The sequence below is a fragment of the Bidens hawaiensis genome, unplaced genomic scaffold (genome assembly GCF_021521415.1).
Source record: "Bidens hawaiensis isolate Kalapana, Puna unplaced genomic scaffold, B.hawaiensis_p1.1 tig00046127_1, whole genome shotgun sequence".
NCBI lineage: Eukaryota > Viridiplantae > Streptophyta > Magnoliopsida > Asterales > Asteraceae > Bidens > Bidens hawaiensis.
Genome location: NW_027505967.1, coordinates 1 through 23,846, shown reverse-complemented (window position 1 = coordinate 23,846; position 23,846 = coordinate 1). Strand labels below are relative to the sequence as shown.

The following is a 23,846-nucleotide window of genomic DNA, read 5'->3' as shown; positions in this document are numbered from 1 at the left end:
GCTTTGATAGAATACTCTGTAGGGTAACCAGGTTGGTCAACAAACTGTAACACCTCACGAATGATAGCCTCAGAAATAATAACAGGCTTCTTCTTAACCTTTGACTTAATAACAACAGCTCCCCTAGCACCTCTTTGATTAATTGAAGCATAATTCCAGAAATCAATTTCCATCTTCTTACAAATAACAGGAGTTTCTAGTAAAACGTGAGAGATCCTGCACGTGTTTAGCCCCACTATCATTGATTTGAACTCATTGTGAGCTAGAAGAGGATTAAAGAGGCATCCAACAATATTGTGAGTGTCTAACAACTTCAGAGGTGCTTGATCAGTGTTAGTGCACGGTTTGTGACTGGTGATTTGCAGTTAAAGTATTCAAGGATAAAGTATTTGATAGCTATGGAAAAGGGGGAGTCTGTTAGTGCACGGTTTTGGTGTCCGTAGCGATCGAATAAGTTATAGGCGGTTTAGTCTTTGTATTTAACATATATTGTAAATAGCCTATAAATAGGGAGCTTATGCTCATAATTTAGTAGAGAACTTGTACATAGTTTAAGTTATCCTCTCCATAACTTATTATTCTCTCTAATGTATTTACACTAAATTATCAATAAAGTATTATATTTAAAGTATCGATTTCGTGTTGATGTATCGTATTAGCGGCTAGATCTTGGACTCTATGACGTTCTCTCAATTGGTATTAGAGCAGGAGCTGCTCTCGATGCATCAATAAGGTAAATCTGAGTTTTCGTGTTTTTCGTGTTCTTCGGGTTTTGGTCAGATCTGGAGTAATTTAGTGTGTTATTGGTGTATTTGTTGGTGAATTCGTGTTTATTGATGGAAGAGGGAGCTTCCTGTGTAATTTGGTGTTAAGTTATGGTGTATTAAGTGATTCACCATGGAAGAGCATGTTAACTTTTGATTCGGTTTATGATGATTTAGTGATTGTTAAGTTAATTGGATGATGGATTTGTGTTTAGAATTGAAATCCTCATGTTTCTGTGGATTTTGGTGGTTAATTATGGTGAATTGAAGGTTTCACCATGGAAGAGCATGATATGGGTTGAGTTAATTGATGTTGAATTAATGGTTGTTAAGTTTAATGGTTGATATATTCGGAATCGTGGTGAAAATCCGAGTGTTCGGGTAGATTTTCATGGTTATTTATGGTGTTTTGATGATTTCACCATGGATGAAGTTCAAAAAATCCAGATTCCGGCCAGATCTAGTTTTTCTGGCGATGTAACAGTATTTTCCGGCAAATCACGTTTTTCCGGCGAGCTGTTCAGATCCAACCAACTGATTCGTTAGTTACTGTAGCTAATTCGTTAAGAAAGCTTAACGAATCTACTGTAGCAATTCGTTATGAAATTTTTTAACGAATTAAGGTAATTCGTTAAGTTAATTCGTTAAGGCATATTTAACGAATTAAGAGTTGATTCGCTAAGGTAAACATAGCGAATTAAGGCAATTCGTGAAGCTGATTCGTTAAGTTAAAAGTGACGAATTAATGCAATTTGTTAAGGTACTTCGTTAAGTTATTTCGTGAAGGTGATTCGTTAAGGGATTGATAACGAATTAAGGTGATTCATTAACTGTTATAACGAAGTGAAATCTTCACGAATGGGAGGCCATTCGTGTAACTGTTATAACGAATGGGATGATTATTTATAACGAATTGAGTTGATTCGTTAAGTGTATAACGAATCAGTGAATGGTTGACGAATGGTGGATAATTTATAACGAACTGAGTTAACGAATGGAGATGACGAACTAAGTTAACGAAGTGGAGTGGTTAATCTATAACGAATTAGAGAGGCAATTCGTTAAAAAAAAAAAAAAAAAAAAATTCTTGCACGACCAAAATATATTCACCTAAATATATAACTAGTTATCTTATAGAATTCATATCATGTATAATTGACAAGTTGATCAAAGTACAGGGACCAAAAACATAAACATTGACAATATGAACCCTCTTTTGTAAGTTAGTCCAAATAACATTAATAATAATCCGATTAAAAACATTTTCGGTACAATAAACGAGTTGTAAGTCCAAATAAAGGAGTTTTTGCTCCAACCTTAGGGTTTTGGGTCAACATAAGGAGTTTTCGGTCAATAAAATACGTTTTCGGTCCAATACTGTTCATAAATGACCCTAGACCACCAAGAACAACGAGTTCTCGGGTAAACAGATGGGTTCTCGGTAAAAGTTTGACCGAGAACTCTTGAGATTTTAGTTGATCACAAAGGTTCTTTGGTTGACCATGGGTATTCGTTCAACCAGCACCGAGAACCCATGATCCCGAGATCTCATAGATCATAGTCCTTAAAAACCCTTTGGGTTTCGTCTTGAATTTCCAGTCATATTCCACAAACCCCAAATTGCCATTAACACAAAACCCGCAACTAAAGATAAACTCTTAACAAGTTCAAACACACAATAATCGTTCATCATACACATGTTTTCGAATCACATCTCATAATTCAATTAACCATTAAGCCTAAAACCCTCAATTGCTTTTCAATAGTGGTCCGAAAACATATTTCGATTTATGCTTTTTTACCTTTTAAGACATAAAGAAATCGAGATAACTTTGGTGATCAAAGGTTTAAAGTTTTCGGATTAGGATGATAAGAGGATTAGATGTTTTGCATATTTGAAAGTAATAAACAATAATGCACACAAAAGATGCCTTTTAAACTTCAAAAGGTTACTGAACTAGGCCGAGAACACAATTATTAGAAAAACATTGGGACAATTTGACTGGGACGAGAACATAATTAACTAATATCAGATTTCATGGGCCGAACACCTAAGCCTGATCCATGTTTAAAACGAATTCTTAATGCATTTGTTTCAACATGAGTAAACATGAGGTAAAATTAAAACAAATAAAAACTAAAAACAAAGACAACATAAACTAAAACAAAATAAAGTAATTTAAGCACCCGACCTTCAGTAGTTCAAACATATTTCAGGATCAAATTTCAGTTTCAATAAACGAGCAAGCTTTTATGAAAAGATCTGAACATGGAATGATATATTTAGATGCTTTCACAATGTTTCATTTTCAGCATTATTATGACATAGAGAAATAGGTTGATAGCAGGTATTAGGATACTTAGCATGATTTTCATAGCGTCAATGATACGTATTAGGTTCAATTAGGCATAAAGTTTAGATGGACATCACTTATGGACCTATGATGCATTTTATCTCTTCTTAAAGCGTATTTGGCTTTCCCCAGATCACCCCAATTTGACTCCAACCCCTTAGTACTTGATTAAAGATTTCTTATACACACATTAATTAAAGCTTTAAGGTTGAGCATTGTACTTACATGCCGTCCAGACTTATAGACCTTACATTCAGGGTTTTTGGGACTTATTTAAATGCCCCACCCTTGTAGTTCTAGGTTGACCCTTTAAGCTTTAAAAGATGAATTTTATGACACAATATTATATAATAACATTTTTTAAACAACAACTAAGAAACGTAATATTTTTGGTGATCAAGACACTAACGGGCTCGTGTACGACTGAGTAATTGTTTTTCGGCCTATCATTCTGAGAGATGTATCTAGAGACATGCACACATCTTCAAAATGACTCTCCACAGTAAGTTTAGCAAATTTAGTTTATATTCATTTAACTTTTACGCATCATAAAAAGCTACCATACATATCAATGACTGTTCAAATGCCATTTTAGCCTAGTAACTTCACACGTTAGGCACACAAAGTCAATTTATCTATCATTTTACAAAGGTTGAATCAAATTTTCATTTGAAAATATTTTGAGCTTCTATAAAGCTTTAAACTGAATAATCAAATAACTTCCCAGATAGTTATTTAGAAAAAAAATTAAATTCAGTCGCCCCGGTCACATTCAGTTTCAGGTAAATGGCTATCACGTATGTCTACAAGTAGACAACATGATCAAACATATAAAAACACATGTCCCTCGAACTTAAGTAACTGACACATTTTAAGGGAAAGAATTAAACAAAGCACACAACAGTCGCCCCAGTCATTTTCAGTCTTCAGGTGAATGGCTATCCCGTGTTTCAACAAGTAGATAATATGACCAAATATATACAAGTATATGTCCCTCATACTTAAGTAACCGGCATATATTAAGCGAGAGAGTGCAAAAAAATATTATTATTTTTTTATTTTAAATTTTTTTAAAAACACACGCACTCTTTTTGTATTTTTGAATTTTATGCCCCTAAATTTGTGCAAAAGTTTTAAAAAAAGAAAAAGAAAGAAACTTTTATGTAGAAATTTAACCTAAAAAAGACTCAACCGTCGAAACGAAGCATTTAAAGAAGCCCTACAAGCACATTAAATCTGACTATTCCGACTGGTTTTGTAAATAAGTCCGCCACATTATTATCAGTGTGAACTTGTTCAAGATGAATCAATTTTCGGTCGTAACAGTCTTGAGCAAAATGATTTTTTATGTCAATATGTTTGGTTTTAAAATGCTGAACATGATTTTTAACAATAGAAATAGCAACATCATTATCACAAAATATTGGTGGGTCAAGAAATTTCAAACCGTAATCCACCAATTGGTGTTGCATTCAGATAACCTGTTAATAGCAAGCAAAAGCAACAACGTACTCAGCCTCAGCAGTGGATGTGAACACCGTTTGTTGTTTCTTGCAATGCCATGAAATGAGTCGATAACCCAAGAATTGACATTCAGCAGACGTAGATTTCCTGTCAATATGATTACCTCCATAATTTTTATCAGCAAAAGCATATAAATCAAATTATGAGTTTTTGGGATACCAAAGACCTAGCTTCGGTTGCCCTTTCTGATATCTAAAAATGTGTTTAACATCAATTAAATGAGAAAGTTTAGGATTAGCCTGGAAGCGCGCGCATTGACAGACTGCAAACATGTTGTCTGGACGACTGGCGGTGAGATACATTAGGGATCTGATTATCGATCGATAGACGTTTGATCTACTGAGCTCCCTTCAGGATCAGATGAAAGAAGAGGTTTTTCCGCCATAAGAGTCGCCGCACTCTTAGAATCTTGGAACTCGAAGTTTGCCAACATGTCCTCGACATATTTTCCTTGATGTAGCAAAATTACTATCGAACTCTGACGAACCTATAATCCCAAAAATGTCGTCATCTCCCCCAACAAGCTCGTCTTGAATCTTTTCTTCATTACTTCTTCAAATTCAAAACATAGGTTAGTACTGGTGGAACCGAAAATGATGTCTTCCACATAAATCTGAACCAATATTAGATTTTTTTCAAAGAGCTTTAAAGAACAAATTCTGATGGATTGTTCCTCGCTTGTACCCGTGCCCCATTAGATGAGCCGTCAAAGTTGCATACCATGCCCGAGGAGCTTGATGAAGACCATAGAGGGCTTTGTCTAATTTGTAGACATAAGTAGGATGCTTTGAGTCAACAAAACCTGGTGGCTGATCCACGTAAATCTCATCCTTTACTTCTCCATACAGAAAAACTGTCTTGACATCCATTTGGTAAACGGTGAAGCCCATGTAAGAGGGATATGGCAAGAAAATCTGAATGGCCTCAAGACGAGCCACTAGAGCATACACTTCAATGTAATCTAAACCTTCAACCAGACAAAAACCACGAACCACAAGCCGTGATTTGTTCCGAACGATAACCCCAGTATCATCTTGCTTGTTACGAAAAGCCCATCTTGTATCTAAAGCTTTCTTCCCAACGGGTAACTCAACCAATCTCCAAACCTTAAGTTTCTCAAAATGATTCAATTATTCATGCATAGCGTCCACTCAATTTGGTTATTGCAAAGCTATTTCAACAGACTTAGGTTCAAACTGAAAGATGAAATAAGAAAATAAGCAACTGTTGATGTGTCATGTCTGACTTCTGGTTGACTTCCGGTGTGCAGTTCATATACTTAGGCAACCATTTATATTCGGGTTTTAAAATTTTGTTATTAATAGAAATGGTTGTCTTTGTCTTCGGTTTGCGGACGAAAGACACATTGGACTTTGACATACAGAATGATTTCGATCCAGAGGCCCACTTGGGTCTCATGACTGAAACCGATTTTCCATCACATTTTTTAAACATGTTAGGCTTGGTCTGATGGGAGTTTAACCTATCAGCCTTGTTTCCATTCCAATCACCGTCAAAGGGATTGGCCTTATAATACCTTGATTTAACAAAATTAAATTTATGAAAGGTATCTCAAGGCATATTCCACTGATGATACCCATTCGGTCTCTGAATCCACAATTCTGGTCTTTGCTGAATCTGACCCACCGACAGAACCTCTTCCATTACTTTTCACATATGCTAGGCAGGGTAAGGGTAAAATAACAGAGACACTTGATTCACAACCAGGCCATAACTCCGGAATGTCCTCAGCTCCTCCACCTGCATCCGAGCAATCTACACCCCTAACCGATACATCATTACCCGATACACCTGCATATGACCCTCCTAGTGCACCACTGCCCGATATACCTATTGCTTTTCACAGAAAACCACAACATTGCACTCATTATCCGATTGAGGATTATGTTGCCTACTCTCACCTCTCTATTGAATCTCATGCGTATACCACTACCCTTGATTCCTACCCAATTCCCAGAAATGTGACGATAGCTCTTGCTCATCCAGGATGGAGGCAGGCTATGGAAGACGAAATTTGGGCTCTAAGATCCAATCATACATGGGAACTTGAAACACTTCCAGTGGGGAAACGGATTGTTGGTTTTCGTTGGGTGTTCACGGTCAAACTGCACCCAGATGGCTCTTTACATCGCTTAAAAGCTTGGTTGGTCACCAAAGGGTACTCTCAGGCATACGGCATTGACTATGATGAAACCTTCTCACTGGTTGCTGAAAAGCCATATTTCCGTATTTGCATTGCCCTTGCTGCCATTAATCATTGGCTGTTCCACCAGCTTGATATCAAGAACGCCTTTCTTAATGGTGTTTTTGAGGAGAAGGTGTATATGGAGCAGCCACCGGGGTTCATTGTCGAGGAGGAGGCCTCGAAAGTTTGCAGACCGCGTCGTTCTCTATATGGTCTTAAACAGTCTCCCAGGGTATGGTTTGGTCGATTCTCTAGTGTTATGGGATGACTCGTAGTGCATACGATCATGCTGTGTTTTTTAAGACACCAAAATGGAAAAGAATTATTGTAGGTTTATGTGGATGACATCATAATCACCGGCGATGATGAGGTCAAGATCACCAAACTCAAATAGTTTTTTCAGTCTCAGTTTCAGGTCAGCGACTTAGGTCGATTGATGTATTTCCTTGGCATAAAAGTATCTCGCTCTCCACAAGGAATACTTCTCTAATCACCGGCGATGATGAGGTCAAGATCACCAAACTCAAATAGTTTTCTCAGTCTTAGTTTCAGGTCAGCGACTTAGGTCGATTGAGGTATTTCCTTGGTATAAAAGTATCTCGCTCTCCACAAGGAATACTTCTCTCTCAACGAAAGTATGTCCTTGATATGTTGACAGAATGTGGGTTGCTGGGTTGCAAACCGGTTGATACCCCCAATGCTTTCTACAAAGAAGCTCCTCCCAAAGGAAGGAGATCCGATGAAGGATCCTGAGCGATACAGACGGTTGGTTGGTAAACTTAATTATTTAACTGTCACGTAAACGGATATTTCCTTTACCGTTAGTGTTCTTAGCCAATTCATGGCTGAACGTACACCAGTCACTGGGATGCTGCGCTTCGAGTCTTAAGATATCTCAAGGCCACACCCGGCCTTGGCATCCTATATTCTGATTAGGGTCAATGTTGAGTGGGTGCTTTCACAGAAGAAGGAGATGGTCGGGTATCAGGTTTCTCAGATGCAGATTGGGCAGGTTGTCCAATTTCACGACGATTTACCACTGTATATTGTGTGTTCGTTGGAGGAAATCTTGTATCATGGAAAAGTAAGAAACAACACACAGTATCTAGATCGAGCACTGAATCAGAATATAGAGCCATGGCAGATTTAACATAAGAGATAACATGGATTCGTTGTCTTCTCATAAAACTCGGGGTTACTTCTAAAGACTTGATGTGGTTATACTGTGATAATCAATCAGCTATCCATATAGCCAAGAATCAAGTTTTCCATGAGAGGACGAAACACATTAAGGTTGAATGCCACCTTATCAGAGACCGAGTAGTGGGCACACAAGTAGATCCTCCATCCATTCAACCAATTCATATTAAAACAAACTTTCAACTTGCAAATATTCTCACTAAACCTCTCCGAAAAACTCAGATAGATTTTATTTGTAACAAGTTGGGAATGATTAACATCTATGCACCAACTTAAGGAGGGGTGTTAGTTAGATTATATTAGGGTTTCAACCCATGTAGTTGGTTAAAACCCATGGGCCTATCATTGGTTGTAATTAGAGTTTAGCACTTGTATATATAGATGCTCACTCTCTTTGTAATAATCACTCATTCAATAAACATCTCTTTCACTACCAGCATCATTTCCTTTACACATGTATTAAAAAGTTTTGTATGTTTTCTCTAGCTAGTTTTTTATTGTTTTAATTTTTTTAATAAAATTTACTCAAAATAATTTGATTTTTTCTTGTTAGGTTTGGATACATGAGATTAGTGTTAACTGAGAAATGAGCAAAATTTATTTATCAAGTTGTATGTTATTAACTTTTTTATTTGTAAAAAATAATATGATTTTTTATAAAAGAATGTATACTATCTTTTAATTTAAAAAAAACGCTTTTTAAAAGGAATAAAACAAGTATAAAAAATTATTTTTTTAAAACAAGAAAAATAATGTTCTTTAAACAATTAAAAAAACATTTTTTTAAGTAAGAAAAAATATGTTATTATTAAAGGCTTTTAAATATACATAACAAAGATAAATAGAAAAAAAATGTTAAATAAAAATAGAAAAAAAATGCTTTTATAAAAATTATAATGATAATAAAAGATAACAAAATGACAAAAGAAACAACAAAAAGGTCTAAATCATATTAACGTAAAACTTGAGGGAGGGAGTATGTTTAGTAAAAATGGATGTGATGTGGCTGCGTTTAGTGGCATCCTATATAAACCGAGTTACGGTTAGACATTATAGAGTGTGAATATGATGTAACCGAGTTAGGGTTAATCAAAAGTCAAACCGAGTTAGAGTTTGTGAGTTGAAATCAATTTTTTTGAGTTATATTTTTATTCGCTTACTTCGTGTTTGATTATCGATCCGGGCTTGAACCCAACTACAAATAAGTCTGAAACAAGCAGCGTTTTTTTTCTTAAAAATCATGAACCTAGGGGTATTTCACATGCATATTAATCAATCTAGAAATTGATGTTGTGCCCGTTACGAATCAGCCGATTCAAGTGTATTTCATGTGTATTCAACACGTGTGAGCTTTTGACAACCTTCACCGGGATGGAACTGATTAAAACCTAACCTGGTCCGGTTCTGGTTCCACTGGTTCCAGGTCGGTTCCGGGTACGGCTCCGGAGAGAAATCATATACCTGGTCCTACCCGCGGGTCCGGTACAGGTAGAAACCGGTTTCAGGTCAGGTACACCGGGTTAGGTCCGAAACAGAGTATTTTGTTCACCTCTACTCCTATACATTACATCCTTACATAATAACTATTTAACTTTCTATCAAACCCTTTAAATTTTATTATTTTAACTTGAAAATACAGATACAACAAACACGTCCAAACACCACCCATAGTTTACATTTTTACATTAAACATACGGTCCATGATGAAAATGTTGATGAACCTATTCATTCGTGGAATTAGGACATATAATTCAAATTCTACTCAGAAAGATGCAGCTGATGAATCAGGTGATGATTTCCAGTACAAGTTGTGAAACCATACAGAGTCGGCTTCAACCGAGTATCCATCTTGATTACGATGCCAAGCATAATAAGCGGTTGTTCGGTTCTTAATCTCAAATGTAGCATGCCCGTAGCTCGGTTCCCTATATGCTGAATACTTCGGTTGTGGATCTACCATCCTGCAACGAGAAATATATAAAATAAAAACACGTTTTTTCATCAAAGTGAAATTAAAAATATAAAAGATTCTAAGCCAGAGAAAAGAGGTGGGTCGGGTCGAGTCACAAAACAGGCCAGCACGGTGTTTTATAAAAAGTATCATATGGGTTCCATTTGAACCGAGCTCGTACTGTAACAGGTTGCTTTAGCAAAAAAAAAAAAGAAAAACAAAATTGTTTCAACCACTGCATCTATTTTGTGGCGGCTAGTGGCGACAGATAATGTGCTTGGGTTGGTTTTGGGCTCCAACCGAACAAAAAACCGAAATTTCGGTTTTTGGGTTCTTGAAATTGTTCAGTTCAAAATGGGTTCATCTTGGTTTTACCATTTGGGCTTGAGACTTTTGGGCCAAAAATGGCCCAAAATAGTGAATATGGGCCTCAAATTTTGGTACTTTTTTTTTGTTAATTATGATTAATTGATTTATTACACATTTGGACCTAAAACTTTTGTTATTCATTAATTACTAAAAGAGTGCTCGCGCGATGAAGCGGGAAACTGAAAACACATACTTTGATAATCATGTAACAAATTTTTTCGTGTTTATTATTTTGTTTGGAACTGTGAGATCGTTCACCAGTTTGGTTTCACGGTTGAAACTTGAAACCTAAACTTACCGTACATAATGAAATGCTAATTATTTACTTATTTAGTATGAGATATACTATATTAGACATAGTTAAAACATAGTTAACCAAAGTTTTATTTAATACGAGCAAACTCGTCTATTACAACTTTAATTTAACCAAATTTCCAGTATGGTTTTTTATAATCTTTGTTCTTGTTATGATTTCGTATTCTATTTATTCTAATAAGGTTTATTATTTATGTGAACAAAGTTATCTTTGTTCATAGTATGATTTCGCATTCTATTTATTCTAACAGTATGGTTTTTTATATATTAGTTGATGTTCAGTTCGAAGTGAATGTATATGTAGATTAATAATTCTTATTTTAAATTTTAAACTCAAATTTTTTTTATCAAAGTACAAACTATATCGAAACATAATTGTTGGTAATGGTTCGGTTTAGTTGGGTTTTAATTAGAAAGAGTTTAGTTTCGGTTTTCGATGACAAAAACAACTGTGTAAAGTTGGCTCATGGTTTAATTTAAAAAACCATCAAAAGCAAACCGCAAACACTTTTGCATAACTTTTTTTACTTCGAAAACTTTAGCAATATGATACTCAAATTAAAGATAATAAAATGCTCATTTTTATGATGCCATTTATTTTAAAAAAATATTAACGTACGAAAAGTTATGACCATTTAAAAATCGTGGGGGTAGTTGGGTTAAAAGTGAAAATAAAATAATATATAAGTAAAAGACTAATTTTAGGGGATGAAACTTGTAATTATTTTGAAAAATTGCAAATGCACGTTATATTTAAGGTTACAATGACATTTTTGCCCCTAATTCATGTTGTACCTCATGCATTACATGTTGTAAATTACTTAAAAAGAGCGTCTTAGTTTGCCCATCAATGGTATATTATATATAGTATAGATAAATAACTTAAAATCAGCTTTTTCGGTTTGGTTCAGTTCCAATCGCTTCAGTTCAGGTTTTCGGCTTTTAGTTGATGTAAAACCTGAAACCGAACCAAACAATCAGTTTTTAACTGCCACGTGCAAAATTAAGCAATCACATACTCATATAGCAATCCTTCTTGGTTTCCTCCATCACCAACGGTTATGTAAACAGGAGCAGATTCATCATATCTAGGAGTACACAACCCGTTCTCAATATCGTAAGCAATATTCGACACCCGTTCCTGCGATATTAAAAAAAGTCAAAAAAGTCAAATAACACACCGGTTTACATTTATCTTCGACAATTACTCACCGTTCGCTCGTACGCATGAACGTGTCCTGAAAAGACGACATCAACCTTGTACTGAACAAAATATTGTTCATACATCACTCTCATAGTTTCACCTTCCATATAATGATGCAAGTAACTACTATATAATGGACAATGCATAATCACAATTAACCATGGTGTCTCGGTTCTGTTCACTTTCGGTAGCTCTTTTATGAGCCATTTATATTGAGGCGTGTACATTCCTGCAAAAAAGACGGAAATTTGGTTAATTCTTTTTAATAAATGATTTGACAACAATCTGTTATTGGAAATCAAGATATTCTTGTAAATAGATATATAATATGAAGAATCAGATAATCAAGTTGAACAAAAATTTGTTTGTTACTGTAACTTCAGTCTTAGAACAGCTCGAATCGTAAACACGAGTACACAACATGAACATAACAAGAAATTCGCAGGTTTTGGTTAGTATAAATGGTTTCGGGCCAGTTTCAGGTCGACCCATGAACATTTTTGACTAAATCGGTTGGGTTTGGGTTGCTGTTTGTTTTTTTTAACTTACTTTAAAATGTGTTTTTGTCACAACTTAAATTAGCTGAGTATTTTATGTCAAATCATTAAAACTAAAAGAGAAATTGATATCAACTCTTGTAATCTAAGCATAAATGTTTTACATGCATATATATTTGTTGGTGTGAATATTAACATTTAAAGAATTAAAATTGGAAAAATAAATATCGACTAACGGATTGTGTTAGTGTCAACCCGCGAATACTCATGTCGTGTTCTGGTTCACATTTCTTCACACTATTTTCGGGCCCATGTTCGCATTTCGTGTCAGACCCGACAAACCACAAACGCGACCCGTTTAGCACCCTTAAACTCCAAATAGCCCCTTAGCCTTACCATAAGCTGAGTAAGATGACATCACGATTATGTACGCAGAAGCTCGTTTAATCGAGTACCAAAGAGGAGATGTACTCCCAGAATCTTCGTATGGCACATAATACCTATGTGTATAAGGTTTAAACGGTTCACCTTCACCCTACAAATAAAAATGGAAATTAAAATAAATAATAACTCAAAAATAATAATATATGCGTCAAATTAATTACATATTCAGGAAGAAAATCGATTTCATGATTTCCAGCACTCCAAATCCATGGTTGATAAGCCACACTTCTTTCAACAAACCGTCCCCATGAATCCCACCTGTTATTGTCATGCAACGGGTATGCATCCGCATATGACAGGTCACCAACAAAAAGCACAGCCTGCCCTTTTGCCGGGTTTGACTCGTAATGAGTCAAAGTTCGGTTTGAGTCAAACGTCTGACCAAGATCACCTTAAGATACAAGAAAGAAGTAAGCATTCCATTTAACTTATCAGTCATACTATTAAGCAAACAAGCTTATAAGCATTAGATACAATCATACAATACCTATAAGACCAAAAGTATAAGGAACATCGGGGCCCACTTCAGGGGGCGTGGTAAACCAGAACTTTCGAGTCGTGTTTCCGGTTCCGACTTGGTAAAAATACTTTGTATTATACTGCAAAATTTGAATAATGATGCTAATCAGACCACTTTGACAGTGTTATTGATTGTAAATTAGAGGTGGTAAGTTCAACCCGTTTACCTATATATAGGTCGATCAGGGTTGTGTTTAATTTCAGACGGGTCAAATAAAATCAGCGAACGAGGAAGGGATCCAATAATTTTGTATTTAGAATCAGAATTAAAGTGTATTTTCAAATATGTGTTAACCCGAACTCGCTTTGAACATTTAAAAAAGCAAGGAGTTTAGTTACCTGAAGATTGTTGATGGTGCAGTGATGGATGTAGGGTGAGGTGTAATTGTAGTACTTGTAGGTGAGAAAAGTTCCCACTGCGTGGTTTTTGAGATTAGTATTCTCAGCCCAGTAAGTTACTTTACTTGAACCGGGTTCGTTTGGGGTAACCCAAGAAATAATCACTCCTCTCCCTTGGTGATCCCCTTGTGTAATGTGAACCTTCAATATATTTTTGATTAAAAAGCATTAGGTTAGGGATAATGTGAATTGGAAAGATATGTAGAAATTCAAATCATATCAAAGGGAGATCATCATCACAAGTATACTTATAATGTGATAATAATAATCAGATCAGGATCTATCTCAACCTAACTTCAAATCGTTGACCTGCAAATGCTTAAATATAATTAAGAACCTGTTGAGGAGCATTATAGCCAGGAGGAAGTGCAAAGACATCGCTGTTCAAGGGCATATCAGCACTGATATCATTACTTGCTCTGGTGTAACTGCTACTGACTCCTCCATTGCAGGATCTCAGAAGACCTCCTCCTCCTCCTCCTATTATTATTAATATCAAAGACGCCGCAGCGAAGAGAGAAACTGATCCGACTCGGAGGCAACTGGTAGCAGCCATGTTACTTTACTTATCTGATCCACCAATTTAAATAGCGGGAGGGAATTTTGCGATCTGGCAGTCTCGGTGTGCGCGTTCGTATAATAAAACTCATTCGTCGTTATATGGTCAAGTGGCGGACACGTGCGTCTCTATTTTGGATAACACACAAATACACCTTTGCATCAAACTTTACTTCTAACTAAGGGTTCGTCAGTTAATCGCTTTATAGCCTAGTGATATCTTGGTAGTGGAATAAGGTTTTGGGACTACAAGGTTCTGGGTTCGAATCCCACAAGTGGGTTTTCCCAAGATTTATTGGGTTTCCTCCTGAATTGGTAGTGATGATACTCCAGTGATCTGTGAGTAATCCTAATTTACCGTTCAAAAAAAACTAAGAGTTCACCAAAAATCCGGATCCAAACTATTCGGATAACTGGATTTCCATATTCGGATTCGGATAGTTATTTTGAAAATTTCCGGATTGTTCAGATATCCGAACTATTTGAAAGTTAAATTTAATTATTTTATTTATTTATTATGTTTGTATAAATGATGAAGACCCTAAAATGCCTTTACTATTAACATTTCACACAAGTAGATTGACGGCCGCCACCATCACAAATCTATAGCTGCTCAATTCATTTAACCATGGCTCAGCTCTCAACTCCAATCTCAGTTCCAATCTCAGTTCTAATTTAATCTCCGACCGGTGCCCTTACAATATCTCTGACTTGTAATTTTAAATTACTGAAGTTGTGGCTTCTGAAACCCCTAGAGTCCAGATTGCTTGTAATCTGTAACCGTCGGCCATTCAATCGTTTAAGCATTTCTCACATTATGCTTGTATTGTGCTTGGTTTTATTGTTAATGTTTCTATTGGATTCAAGTTCATTTAAAGACAATGGACATACTGAAAAAGAAATAAATGGGAAGAACAAGAACAAGTTCGTATTCTGTTTGTTCAATTTGGGTTTAAAGAAAATGGATATGAAGGTTAAGAAGAGGAAATTGTTTTCTTTTACTTTTATTTTCTAAGATTTTCATATATCCGTTTAACTATCTGAACAAATATAAGAAATTTCGGATATATTCGAACTTCGGATAGTGAAATCCACTATCCGAAATGTTCGGATATCCGAAACAGATATCCGACTTTGAACACCCCTACATCTAACAATACAATTTACTAGTTAAATATCCCCATGTATTTATTTGTGTTAATAGATTCATAATAGGGAAAATTCCCGGAATAAGTGTTTATGAAAATAAATTTCAAGTTTTAGGTGTCATTTACAAGAAATTCCAGAAATATGTATTATAAATGCTTATTTTGGTAATTTAACTACTAATAAACAACTTATTATCAAGGAAGTTTCCCAAAATAAGCATTTATGAAAACAAATTTAAAGTTTTAGGTGTTATTACAAGAAATTCCCAAAACAAGTTGGTTTCTTTGTGATTGGTGTATGTTTGAAAATGTCCATGTGTCGAAGGGATATTCGATATGTTCCGAATGCAACCGTCATAATAGAGATCATGGTGCCATTTTGTGCGGGGACCACCTTTTAGTACTTTTGGTCTCCTTCGCGTACTTGTCACGACATATCGTGCACCTCTGCTATATAGATGATTTCTCTTCGTTGCTGTTTCTTTATGCACAACTCTGATATTAATGGTGGTCCAGGTTGTACCTTCTTTTCCACAAGTTCTTGCATGTTTCCGTCTAGATACACGCATGTGGATGCGTTCCTTTTATCATTTTCCCCTCGTGACGTTGGGCTTCCTCTGGATTCAGATTCATGTTGGGCTCGGATTCGATACTATATCTCTTCAGTACTATATTAACGAACAAATATGTTATTTTTTGACAATTAAACCCATTGATAGACAAATATAATAAATGAACCATTAATTATGAAAATTTTATTAAATAATCTTATGTTAAATAACTTTTTTATAAGTTTTTTTTAAAGAAATTACTAAACCCGATGACAAAATAATGGTTCAATTAATCAGTTAGAGATTAGCTTAGATAATGAATCAGTGAATAGCTCACGTACTAAATTAAATGACCTAGTTAAAATCTAAAACCTAATTATCATTTAAGTTAAATCAGAATTTAAACAAAGAAAATGTTAATCATCGACCTACCAATTAATTGTGTGACTCTGTGACTTTTAGCATTCCCCTCTGTTCGTTCGATCGAGTCTATTCCTCCTCGATGCAAGATAGAAAACAACAATCTAAATCATATCATGACCCCGACATGTAACAATCTGTAACATCCTACTTTTGATAATAATAAATATAAGAAATTTCATTTACTTAAGGGTGTGTTAATATTTAGTTATGAGTAAATAAAATAATAGAGTGTGGGTTTGGTCAATAAAAGATGGAATAAGGGATGGAGATGGGCATTTGGTCCATAGGCCTAAGGGTATATAAAACCCTTAAACCTCCCTAAAATCCTAAAACCTTCATTTCCATCTTCTAGCCTCCATAACACACTCAAAAACACACACAAACACTCCTCTCCATTTCGGATCAGACCACGTATCAAGCCAAACCGTAGTTAGAAGTAAACCCCCCCCCCCCCCCCCCCCTCAAAAAAAAAAAAAGATACTTTTTAGATTAAAGGTTATGTTTTTAAGGTTGGTTTGCCCTAAGTTTGATACTATGGCAAATCGGGCATTTTTACACAAGAAAAATATTAACTTGACATTAGAATATGAACCTATGGGTTGGGTTCATTCGACTCGTTGGTTAAGTTTGGCTCGTGTAGTATTTTAGATCTAGCTAAATCGGGGTTTAAAATCGGTAAAGGTTTAAACTTTATTGCAAAACAAACTAGATTTTGGACGAGTGTAGAAACGTAATGGTTAAAAGATGGTGTATTAGTAAAATAACGCTAATAATAATAATAATAATAATAATAATAATAATAATAATAATTAATAGCAGCAGCAACGGCGTCGAAAAAGAAATAAAGAAAGAAAAAAGTATCAGATTCGAATCGAATCCATTCGATTCGATTAGAATGAATCCCATTCGACTAGAATGAAGCCCTTTCGATTAGAATGAAGCCTATTCGATTAGAATGAGATCCATTCGATTCGATTAGGATCCAGCTCGACCCCAGCCAGGGGCTCTGCCCCTTGGACCCCGCTGGGGCTGCTGCCCCTAGACCCCGCTGCTAGGGGAGTTGCCCCCGGACCCCCGTTCGTTGAGGGTTATATTAAACTTGAAATATGATATGGGTAAGGATAGTTAATTGATACGTGTAATTGTTATATAGTTAGTCGTGCCCTGTTAATGAAAGGAGTTACCATTAACTCTGAAGGGAACCGAGCTCAGATGAGTTTCTAGCCCCTTTTCCTTGTTATGTTTTTGGGGATGTATGCATACTCGATGTGGTTAGTTAATACACTTACCTTAAGTGGTAAGTGTATGATATGTGATTGTTTTATGTATGATGTATGAATGATATATGTATGCTATAAGAGAGATTGGGAGTATGTATGAACGTTTATAAAAATAAATATAAACAAAGGTATGGTATGGTTATATGGAAAGAAGGGAACCGGGCACTAATAATACTCGAGGAAGAAGAGAACCAGACCCTAATAATATCTAAGGCTAAAAGGCAACCGGGGCCTAATAATACTCAAGGAAGTAGGGCGTAATGCTCTTTAAAACGTATAAGTATGTATGTAAAGTAAAATAACATATGCAAATATGAAAGTACGAAAGTATGACAGTAAGAATGAAGGTATATACTTATGTATGTACGAATGAAAGTAAAGAAGGTTAATTATATAGTATATGAACATATTGTATGTTGCCTGATTAACTAGAACTCGCTCAGCGTAGCTGACTTTTAGTGTGCACGCAGGTAAATAGGGTAAGGCAGCTAACTTGAATGAAGACACATGTCATTGGACTAAAGAAGCTGACATCTTTAGAAGAATGTGTGATGTTTTAATATGACATTTTTATATTATGTTTAAAGACAAAACTTTGTTAATTATGGAAAGATTTGAATGATATGTAATATATGGTTGAAGTTTTATATTCCGCGAAAAGTTTTAATTCACTCTGATATTTAGAACTGTGTTTATGAGTAAATCCAACACAAAAGTAAGGCATGAGGATTGGGCCTTACACAATCAGTGGCAATTCATATTTAATTGAGAAACTAATTCTGAATCCCACTTAAAAGTTTATAACCTGAATCTAATATTTCGTCAATTTTCGGACCTGACAACCTGATCCGTTTATTTTTTTTTTATTATTTTATCTGAATCTTCGTTACAAAATAAAAAGGAAGAATTATTATTGTTTGCTTTGTATTTATAACAATTATTTATTCTGTGTCACTCGAATCTATTTTTGTTCAAAATCGAAGCGTTTGAGTATTGAAAACTGTATATTAGCCCCTTAACTATGTTTTTCCATCTAACTCTAGGGACCAAATTGCAAAAAAATTTAATATATATATATATATATATATTACTTCTTTTTCCCGCCGACCACAAACACCCCCCCCCCCCCGCCATATATTTTATCCATAAAACTAGCCGTAAATCACGGGGATTAGTCACGTTTACACGTTAATTGATCAAAAGCGCGTCCAAATCATACTATAATTGTGTTAATTAACAGCTAATTGACGAGAATTATGCGTTAACTCGAGCCACTTCTACCATGATCTTATTCCACCATATATACTCGCCCATAATGCAATTAATTTGAACCACACACTCCTCTCTCCAATCCAATCAAACCTTTAAATCAATTGCAACAAACAAAATCATTTCAGGTCATTTTGAGTTCAAGTTCTTAGCCGTAAACCTAATACCCCATCCTCCTTCGATTCCTACTCGTACAAGGTAATTATAATATGGGTTATGTTTGGATTTGATTGCTCGTCAAAACCCCTCTGTCAATTTTAATCGAAGAAGGGTATAAGATCGTCAATTTTGGGGTTTGTTAAATTTAGGGTTTATAAGTTTTGGAGATTAATTCACTTTAGCCTATAAATTGAATTTTTTCATGATATAAATAGGTTAGACACCTGCCCAGTGGCAATTTTTTTCATCAATGGTTAAGATGGAAAGATTGAATAATTGGAGGAGTGTTTTATTTTAAAGGCTTAGAGTAATGTGTTAAAGGGTAGTTTCTTCATAGTAGATATGATAACATGCAGGATGTCAACTGAATATATTTGGAAGCTCCTAGTTTTATGCAATCATTCTCTCAATATTCCAAAAAATTGTTTAAATTCTAAAATCTTTTTTATTTTTTTCCATCATCACAAAACAAATAACACTTTCAATTGGGTTTCTAATTGCCGGCCTAAACAACAACAGACGCCGACGCATGTGAGTTCACATGAAATTGATTTGTGTGTCATTATATTGGATGGTGTGTGATGATCGGGCGTTATTCTAACCGTTGGCTAGTATCTTGTTTAACTAGTTGAAGTTCGATAAATTTTCAGTTGGGTTTGTGATGTGTTTTTAATCTGAATTACAGTTCAATGATAATGGAGAAGAAGAAGTCTCCTTCGATGGTAGAAAACACACAAGCTTTTGAATGTTTCTATGTTTTTGTGCTATTCAACAAAGTGTTTTTTTAGGTGGTATACGGTCTGGTGTTACAATGATTCTACGGGCCTCGATTGATTCAACAGTGTGTTGTTTTTTTTATTATCCTTGTGTTTTTGTTTAGTATACTTGTTGATGTGTTTCAGAATGATTTTTTGTTTAGGTTGTTGATGTGTTTGTTAGGTTATTGTGTTGGTGTGTTGTTGTTTTTCATTTAAATGTATTCTTGTAAAAGTTATGTTATGTTATTTTTTAAATGTTTGTTTTAGGTGGTGTGTTTTATTATAGAGTTGTGTTTATTTTTGTTTGAAGAATATAACAAATTGTTGTTTTAATTTTGATTATGATTTAGAACTAAATAAGATATTTATAAGAGATGGTAATGGACAGCGATGATGGCTGGTTGATTAGCAAAAAATAGGGATAATATTATTATTTTTAATTTCATTCCATAATAAAAAAAATTTCAATGATTACCATCCTACCTTTACTTGATATATTAAATCTAACAGTCTATAACTCTTCTAAAAATTTTTAGAAAAAACTTACTTTTTATTATAACCTTGCTATATATATATACATATATATATGTATATATGTATATATGTATACGAGAGAGAGCTTGATTTTAACAGATTCGAATCAATTCATATTGTATATAAACGGATCTAGTTCTTGATATGTTGTATGTGATTGAATGATTAAGTGAACGAAGTGTGTGTGTGTTGAGAGGGAAATTCGGCAGAGTAACGACACACTGAAATAATAATAAACACACATGTTAAATAACGTTTCAGGATACAACTATATATAGAAGACGAAGTCCATTCGTTATAAAAGTCATAACGAATGGGACTCATTCGTCTTAATTCCCTACTTTAAATTAACAGTATAGCGAATGACTCATTCTCTATACCTCATTCGTTAACATTTCATAACGAATGATACTATACTAATAATGATTAGGCTCATTCGTTAAACATCCTTAACGAATGGCCATTAAACATAAAGTATGAGTTCATTCGTTAAACGTCCTTAACGAATGAACACGTAAACATAACATATGGACTGGTGAAAGACCATAATTCCCTTTTACATTTATATAAGTAAATTACAATCAATACAAAGATCGAGACGACTAAAACAATGTACTAACAATGTAAACTAATTCTTCAATTCTGTACCGAGTACTACCACGGCTTCACCGGTGCGGTTGTAGTAATACCTCCTGTTGAATGTCTTGTAAAGACTCCGTAGAAACGTCTTTATAGACATTCTTTTCATCGTTCGTGGCGGCTTCACTTTCAATACCAGCTTCCTCCACCTGTTTCGGATCGATCTCGTCGATATACTTTCTTGTTAGAACCTGTGGCTTGAAAAAGTTAAAACCATGATTAACCTCAAACAACAGATGTTGATGGAACCATCCTGGCATTTGATTGCCATCTCGATTCACAAATGACCGGTTAGATAGTGTTCGTACATCCCACCTCGGCAAGGTGAGAACATCGGTGATGTATTGGTAGTACTGAACACCGTGCTCCCACTTAATTATACAAACCTTAAGATTAGAATCATAGAGCCTCGATACAATATCACCTTTGACAGTTTTCACAGCTTTGAACGTCGTCATTTGGTGAGTCGTTGCACGCGCTTTGACTTCTTTCTGGTTTTCTTTATCATCATACAAATAAACCTCAATAAGATTAGAAAGATGGGCTTTGTCGCGTACCTCAAACATGCCCTCGAAAGCAGGATCTTTTGAATATGCAGAATCTTTCAAACCCGATCCACATTCTGATACTTTCTCATTCTTCTTCTTGTTATTCTCGACATGCTCTTCAGCAGCCTGTACATGTTCTTTCGTGAAGAATGGAATACCCTGATCAACGGTGGTACGAGTATATAAATCAGGATACTCCTCTGCTGTCACATCTTCTACCTCGACTTCTTCATTAATAAATGACGTATCCCAGGATGGAATACTCGTGTAAAATCTAACCTCGTCATCATCTATCACTTCGACATCCTCCTCATTCTCCAACACGTCCAATTCTTCATCATTCTGACCCATCAGCAACGAAATCTGATCTCGAGATAAGGCATAGTCCACAAACTCTCTTCCTCGATCTCTACACCGCTACCTTTGTGAACTCTCCTCTTCTTGGGTTGTTTAGTCATGGTTGCTTTACCCATTTATTTGCGTTAAGCAGCTGTAGAACTTGCTGCCTTCAACAGTTTTACCACCACCATCTATGTAAGACCCCCAAACCCGGGAGTCATAAAGTTGGTAATCATCCCAAACAAATTCAAATATAAGTGACAGACCAGTTTCATATAATTCAAAAATTCACATAGAGTATTCTTGCAGCGGAAAAATTAACAAAACATCCAAACACTATTCTTAAGACGAGAAAGGTAGTTTATAATTGTCTTAATTATTAAAATAATAAGGAGCATCGACTAGAACTGCCTCAGGACCTTGGGTAGTCTTGAGCACATCCAAGCAGTAATCTTATCCACAGTCAACCTGAAATCAATCTAACATACACGCAAAGTCAGCTTGAGTTGAGTGAGTTCATGTTTTTATAAATGAAATATGTCAAAGAACAGCTAAGATATTTAACATTCGTCTTCCATAAAAATAAATAAATAAATGAATAACTTTCCTCCATTAAGCACGTAACACAGGTCACATCCTCTCAAGTCCAAAACACAAGGTCAAGGACCTAAATAAACATACACCCAAGGATTTGAAAACATCCTTTCGCCCCAAGGATAGTCAAAGTATCCCGGGACACATCCACCTTAACCCCAAACAGGGGAATTAAGAAAAATTATAACATCCATTCGACCCGGTCACGGCTTAAAAAAAACATCCTCGTGGTGGCCACACTACATACCACCGACCCGTGCATCACTGCTTGTACTCTCAAAACCATATTCACAACATCCATCAAATTCTTCATCTCCCAATTTGCCCTTCCACTGTCACTTTCTTCTCCGACACCGGAATCAGATAAAACAAACATAAGTCATGTAAACTTCCAAGCACATATAGCAAATATCTATGCAATATCATCAAATGGTTCAAAAGGGTAAAATTATCATAAAATATCTATGCTAGCCCAAAACATTTAAAAATTCAATAAGGGGCATCATGACATCACCTGAAATGGATCACACAAATATCACAACTGGATCCTCTAGCTAATCACTCACATTTCACAAGCCTGTTAAGTTAAAACACACAACAATCACTAATTAGACCGCAACGACTCGCTAACTCTACGAGACATCCTAACGGGATTGGACTGACCCATAGCCTCACCCAACATTCATATTCAACTACATCAGCCCAGAAGTCCATAAATTACCCAAAACTCCCCTTCCAATATAATCACCACCAATGGTTCCCAAACTATGCCCGTCTTACATTAATTGTGTCGAATTCGCGTGTTAACAAACCGATTAACCAACCACCAACCAAACCAGCCCCATTTTGATAAAATTTGAAATTATTACAGACTACCCATTAATATTTAACCACCCAAGTTGATGGGGTTTGAAATCTCATCATTTTCCACATTAATTAACAATTAATCAATTTTACGCGCTCTTACAAACCAATTAAGGAATCACCAACCAAACCAGCCCCTATAACCAAAAAAATAATATTCATAATGTTCTTACACTAACATAAGACCCCTCAAACCGATTGGGCTGGAAATTCCTTCAAATAATACCCGAATGATAACAATTAACGATTTCAACATTAAAGAACCCTAGAATTCGATTTTTATCAATTGACCTATGAAAACAACTCCAATGGTCATGAAATTTTAGGTATGATATATAGACATACCTGGGAATTATTTGACACCAAAAACTTCAACTTTTTACCTCGGGAAGGTGCCAATTGATATCAATCTGAATATGTCTCTTGAACGACCTCT

At 35.3% G+C, this 23,846-nt stretch overlaps 1 protein-coding gene across 1 annotated transcript; it reads right to left on the bottom strand.

Annotated features, from left to right (window-relative positions):
* Positions 1-9,655: 9,655 nt before the first annotated feature.
* On the bottom strand, positions 9,656-14,282 carry LOC143616166 (purple acid phosphatase 2-like). The gene is made up of 8 exons (XM_077089080.1): positions 14,084-14,282; positions 13,687-13,887; positions 13,316-13,427; positions 12,990-13,219; positions 12,781-12,919; positions 11,896-12,116; positions 11,703-11,824; positions 9,656-10,009 (listed from the first exon to the last, which is right to left on the bottom strand). The coding sequence occupies exons 1-8, from the start codon at positions 14,138-14,140 to the stop codon at positions 9,811-9,813; spliced, it is 1,281 nt and encodes a 426-aa protein (XP_076945195.1). The 5' UTR covers positions 14,141-14,282; the 3' UTR covers positions 9,656-9,810.
* Between the last annotated feature and the right edge of the window lie 9,564 nt (positions 14,283-23,846).

Bases quoted from the DNA above. Each gene is read 5' to 3' on its own strand.
- LOC143616166 (XM_077089080.1), bottom strand. From the start codon at position 14,140: ATGCCCTTGAACAGCGATGTCTTTGCACTTCCTCCTGGCTATAATGCT. The intron at 13,888-14,083 runs GTTCTTAATTAT...AATATATTGAAG, and splicing joins GCTATAATGCTCCTCAACAG to GTTCACATTACACAAGGGGA. The intron at 11,825-11,895 runs GTGAGTAATTGT...TTAATATCGCAG, and splicing joins TTCATGCGTACGAGCGAACG to GAACGGGTGTCGAATATTGC.